The following is a 5,761-nucleotide window of genomic DNA, read 5'->3' on the forward strand; positions in this document are numbered from 1 at the left end:
AGGCAGGCACGTTCTCACACACCCGTACTCACAACTACAAGAAAAGAAAACTTGCTCCCTGACACCATTCAGTCCACAGCAACACTGGTACCAGACCGCCTTTGCTTCCCCCTCTTTGCACACAGGCCAGTCAACCAAGTCAGACATTCGCAGTGCACACATGCTTACCTCAGACAACCGTTTTTGTAAAGCAGTACCAGTGTATCAGTTGTCCAGGAGACAGTTGCTTCACCTCAAAAACATCATGCACCAACCACACATTCAACTCATTCATTCGTTAATTATTTTTTTGTCTTTGTTTTAGTTTTTTTTTTTTTTTCTTTTTCTTTCAAGTCCCTCAATTCAATTGGCTGCTTCCTTCTGTCTGTACATGATTTTGTCCTCTGTTGTTGTGGTTTTTGGACAGGCAACCTTCAGAGCGCCTTCCTTCTCCAAGGGGTCCATCCATCCCGGAGGCACTGGGTATGGTGCAAAATGGCATACTTTGGCTAGAACACGCTCCCCTAGCTCGCTCCTCTCAAGGGCAGTTCAACCATGAGGCTGGTTAGGAGACGACATTTCCTTTCGCTGCGTTTGTTAGTTTCACTAAACGGCTAACATCGCTCCGCTCCGACCTGCTCAGAGGTGTCTTTTCATGTGGAGGGCAAGGTGATCGGACCTGGAGAAACACCTTGAGAGAAAGAGAGAAGAGTATGAACAGGAGGGTACCTCAAAAGTAGTAGTAGTAGCAGCACTACTACAAAAACCAACAAGTGTGTCAAGGATACAAGTACAGATTCCAATTGAACATAAAAACAGCCTGACAATATAATTACATATTTTAAGAATGTCATTATGCATGACTAACCATTTTCATTATGCACTTGTTAACAATGCAATGCTATTCACATCACTGAATGAACAGACATCGTTACAACTCTAGTAAAACAATCATTATTTTCTAACACTTGATTAAATGGTATCAAGAGGGATTGGGTAAACACTCAGGTGCAGGTGGTCTCTATTGTAGATAGCAGAGTGATGGAGCTTACCGGTCACAGTGACTGCATTTAAATGGCTTGGCCCCAGTGTGCTTCCTGAAGTGTCTGGTTAGCTCATCACTCCGTGCAAATCGCCACTCGCAGCCCTCCCATGAACACCTGTATGGTTTCTCACCTATGAAATAAACAAAAGAAAAACATTAATAATTGTGAAATGCATGTAATATTGCACAATACATTTTTAACCTCCAGTCAATGTGAAAATAAAATGCTATGTGCTAAGCTAAAGTCTTTGTAAATTGTGAGCTTTCTTCTGGTCAATGACCTTTGGTAGTAAAGAGAAAGGAAATGACCAGATGAGATGATGCAGCGGTAGTCACTTGACAGCTATACAACGTCACGCAATGACACTTGGTCTAAATTCAAATTAACTGGTTACACTTCGCTAACACAACGCAAAACATGTTTTGGAACGCCGAGAGTCCTTTATACACCGGACGTAATAGCGGTCTTCAAGGGTCAGAGCCCATGGAGAAAACCACACACGTGCAATGGCATGCTGCTAATAAAAAAACAAGGGACGGTCAAACGACCATACAGGCCCCCACTCAACAGCCTCCCTTTTCCCATGGTGAAACAATCCGTTTTGAAGAGCCATGGCTAATGTTTGCATCGCAAATGACACCCTAGTCCCTATACAGTCCACTACTAGCCGTACTATGGCTCTGGTCAAAGCAGTGCACTATAAAGGGAATGGGGTACCATTTGGGACGCAACCCAAGTCCCTTGTATTCCCATGTGCACTGGGACTGCATCCCTCAGTATGAATGCCTCCCCTCCCCCACAGCATTCAGACACATTCCAGATAGATTAGGTCACAGTTTAGGTATCCAGTCATGTACGGCTAATAGTCTGAGAGTGAGTGCACTGTGTGGCACTCTCTCTGTAGCTGCATGAGGACACACAATGAACTGGTTTTGGCTCTTTAAATTACATTACACAACTAGCTATCCAGACAGGCAATACCATTTGGTTAAATAAAGAATGGCAGTCAAATAAGACATTGCTTTTGTGTAACAGTGAGGAAGTAAGGAAACTTAGTACTATCACTGTCACTTCCGCCAACAGGGTTTGTATTTTGCCCCAAGGTTATGCAATGCAGCGGCCTGGGGGGTGATAGCATAGGGAAATGTCTGCTTTCTCACCTGTATGAGTGCGTTGGTGTGCTTTTAAGTGGGAACTCTTTGTGTAAACCTTGCGGCATCCGTTGAAGTGACACCTGTGCACCCGTCTCCTCCCATCCGGTGACACGTCTCCACCAACCAGCCCAGTCTTTGCCGAGTTCTTTCCGATGCCGCCTGTCCGGACTTTTACCGGCAAGGTCAATTCTGTGTTTACGCTTCCCCAGCCTTGTGAGATGCTGGGTTCCGAGCTGACCTCTGGGGAGGATGGGGGAGTGCTAATGATAGAAGGGCTAAAAGGTCCAGAAACGGCCAGAACCGACCCCAGAGGGTTCAAGGTAAAGCTGTGTGTCGGCGAGAGCTCCACGGAACTGTCTGAAGCTTCACTGCTGGCGTCAGAGTTTACACTGTTGGTTTCCAAGATCTGGCCATCCTGATTGTCCTCTTCTTTGACCAGAGGGATCTTTGGGTCAGAGTCGATCGCTTTATCACCGCAGGCCAAGATCAGCTTGCTCCAGAGGTCCTGCTCCTGCGGCTCCAACTTGATGTCAGATGTCACAGAGACATAAGGCTCGCTCTGTAGATACCGCTCCAACTCCAAGCAAGTCTGGTTCAGGAACAAACAAAACAGATGTTTAGAATATATAGAAGAGATCACAGGTGTACTGCATTTCAGGGAGCTACCAGACCACCAACACATGAATCAGTATCAACCTCATTGATGTTTTATGACAAGAGACTTGTGCAACTTGTTTCCCTTGGCTCACAAGGCAGACCAGCTAAGGTTAGTCTGAGTAAACTACAGCTTCACACTAGTACGAAAACACATGTTCAAACAAGAAATGGGCTCGACTATCACATGGTTGTGACCAAATTTAAGCTAGCTAGGCTACATGTTTACATACTCAAGTTGAGCAGTCATAAACTGCATATCCTAAGTGGTGTGTATGTGTGGAGGAACAGGGACTATATCCATTGTCAGTTCTGTGGTACAATGAATGACTCAGAGCACATTTGGTGTCCTTTTAAGGAAGCCACTGAACTTCCTGCTTCCCCAAGACTCATTCAGTTGCCACAGACTTGACTGATTGCATGTAATCACATCCTTCCTACCCCCCCAGAACTCAGTTTCTCAATGTTATAATACATTAATTCAGTTTTGATACTATATCTTGAGGATTCATTAAATAAATAAATAAAGAGTAATCTGTTTGGAGGTATGGCATCATGTTGGTTTGACAAGAACAGTTGGAGAAAAAAGATTCTGCCCCAGGCAAAGCACATAATGCCCCTTCCACAATTTAAACCAATAATTTCCAGTTTCAATAATATCTTCTCATGCGCACACGAATTCTCACGGAATTAGTCACTGCTGACATTTGATAGTGTGGATATGAGCCCCACTGAACGACATGCAAATTAATGCGATGTGTTTCAGAGGAATATAAACAGTATGGTTAGTTCAAACTATGGTTTTGATAAGTAAAATAACCTTTCCAGTTCTCTTTGGTAAAAATAAGTTATATTACATTTTTATATTTAACAATACCCGTCTCGACAGTATTTCTCTGTGGCTGTGTTGAAAGAGTTAAATCTCTCTTATGGCAGCGAGGAAGTTGGCTCCGTGCCCGACTCGCAAATGCCTGAAGGAAACTACTTGGATCGATTTCAATCACGTATGAACTGCAAATATCTTCAGAAAAATGACTACAAACGAGGCAGTCCCATCATGATTAATACGAGGGGTCAGTTATGTTACACTTTATTGGTGTAAATTGCATCCACTTTCAAAATTAAATTGTTGAATTGGCTTCATTCCGGTTAGACTACTTCAACAGATCCGCTTACGAACGAGTTCCGCTCCGCAGCATTTTGAACGACAACAACTCCGTTACTCGAACCAAATCATTGCTTTCAAATTCACTTCCGATATGAAGGCTACTTACAGTAGCATCGCTCAGAAACAAGCCTATAACATCGCTCAGAAATAACACAACACTACTGGAAATGATATTGGTCGCGTCTCATTCATTTCAAGTGAGACTCCGGAGCTGTCAAACACTGGCTCACTGAACTAGGACTTGTGCCGTGCTTTGACGGGCAACAATGCTCTACTTCGAATAAGCCATCTGCATAAAACAAGATAAGAACATAGCTTGTGCATCTGTGGGTAACCGGTTAAATAACACGTTTAGTCCTCCATTCGGAGGTGACCCTAGAAATATGAACAACGCTTGGTTCTTTTTCGCATACTCTAGCACACGCGCCGAATTTGACACATCCAGCTAGCTACGGAATTCTGCATGTTTGTAGCTTACTGACGCTTCTGCAATGTTACAATTCATGATCATCTACTACAAAACAAAGCGGACACATTGATCATCTACATTGTGTTTAAAAATGAACAAATGTATGTATGAGGAACTGTTTGACAAAGTGCTGTAGAATACCGTAACAACGTGTATTAGTAGGATATAAATGTATCAATTAATATTCGTTTGCACGTACTTGAACACATGTAGCCTATCGTCATGCCAGGATAACAGCCAGTATGATTGGTCACGTTATCTTTATTTCAGTTGATTGAAACAGTTCAAATGAACGGATAAAAATGTTACCTGCTGCCAGTAATCCTCCAAGGATGGTAAAGCTGAAAAGTAGCCCGTGTCATGTACAATCTGAAGTTCCTGAAAGATGCTGCACATGGGTAGAACATCCATTTCAAATCCCAAATGTTGGCTAAAGAGCTGCACTGAAATATTTTTCTTTAGAATCAATATAATAGTCAAAATATTGGTCAATCTCGAACAGGCAAGTAAGATCCTTGTTTAAATTTCACATGCAACCCTATCTGTAGCTAATGCAAATAGCACGCACTGCAAACAAGCGTTGTTTTGCTTCCCCGTTGGCAGACCACTGCTTACTGGTGATGAAGTTACTCTATTTGCAAACACTGAACTAAATGCGAAGCCCGTACCATGTAAACTTCCTTATTCAAACCTCGCAACCTACCTACCACCTCGTGACAGCATTACGCTTTTGGAACGTTAACCAATGAACTCGAATCAGCTTGCCCGCGCGCATATGATATCACAACCAACCAATCATAATCGTCTCCTGACATAATTTGGTCCTGTTTCTTTTTTTATTGGTGAATTTGACTCGTAGTTCCTTCACATTCATTGGCCAGCTATTTTTAGAAAAGTATATATATGTGTGATGTACTCTATTCAACTGTCAGCGAGTTGCCTCTCTCTGCATATTTCGCCACAGAGAGCGCATCTGAGAAGCAACAATTTTTCCTCTTTGTAAACAGTTTCACGGTGTAGTTGTTTGACAGTTTCAACATACAGTACAAGACAAATACTTTTGAAACAGTATGCGAGAATGACTTGAATTTCGTTTGAATCTTTTGACATACGCTTTTTTTGTTGACTATATTATTGAAACAAACTCTTATTTTTTGAAGTTGTTCGGAGTTTCACACACTGGCATTTCTTACTAACATACCACCGTCTCCAGTCGCACGATAGTAGGCTACAGCTAAATTCCACAAGGGGAGCCAAGTGCCACATCGCTCATGACTCAAATAGGCTACAC

At 42.7% G+C, this 5,761-nt stretch overlaps 1 protein-coding gene across 1 annotated transcript; it reads right to left on the reverse strand.

Annotated features, from left to right (window-relative positions):
* Nucleotides 1-329: 329 nt before the first annotated feature.
* Nucleotides 330-5,106, reverse strand: klf6a (Kruppel like factor 6a). Its single transcript, XM_029626681.2, has 4 exons — nt 4,780-5,106; nt 2,186-2,768; nt 1,032-1,155; nt 330-670 (listed from the first exon to the last, which is right to left on the reverse strand). The coding sequence occupies exons 1-4, from the start codon at nt 4,879-4,881 to the stop codon at nt 619-621; spliced, it is 861 nt and encodes a 286-aa protein (XP_029482541.2). The 5' UTR covers nt 4,882-5,106; the 3' UTR covers nt 330-618.
* Between the last annotated feature and the right edge of the window lie 655 nt (nt 5,107-5,761).

Source organism: Oncorhynchus nerka, linkage group LG22 (genome assembly GCF_034236695.1).
Source record: "Oncorhynchus nerka isolate Pitt River linkage group LG22, Oner_Uvic_2.0, whole genome shotgun sequence".
NCBI lineage: Eukaryota > Metazoa > Chordata > Actinopteri > Salmoniformes > Salmonidae > Oncorhynchus > Oncorhynchus nerka.

Coding starts and splice junctions, on each gene's coding strand:
- klf6a (XM_029626681.2), bottom strand. CDS start 4,881: ATGGATGTTCTACCCATGTGCAGCATCTTTCAGGAACTTCAGATTGTA. Junction 2,769..4,779: donor TGGAGGATTACTGGCAGCAG/GTAACATTTTTA, acceptor TTCCTGAACCAG/ACTTGCTTGGAGTTGGAGCG. Junction 1,156..2,185: donor ACACCAACGCACTCATACAG/GTGAGAAAGCAG, acceptor TTTATTTCATAG/GTGAGAAACCATACAGGTGT.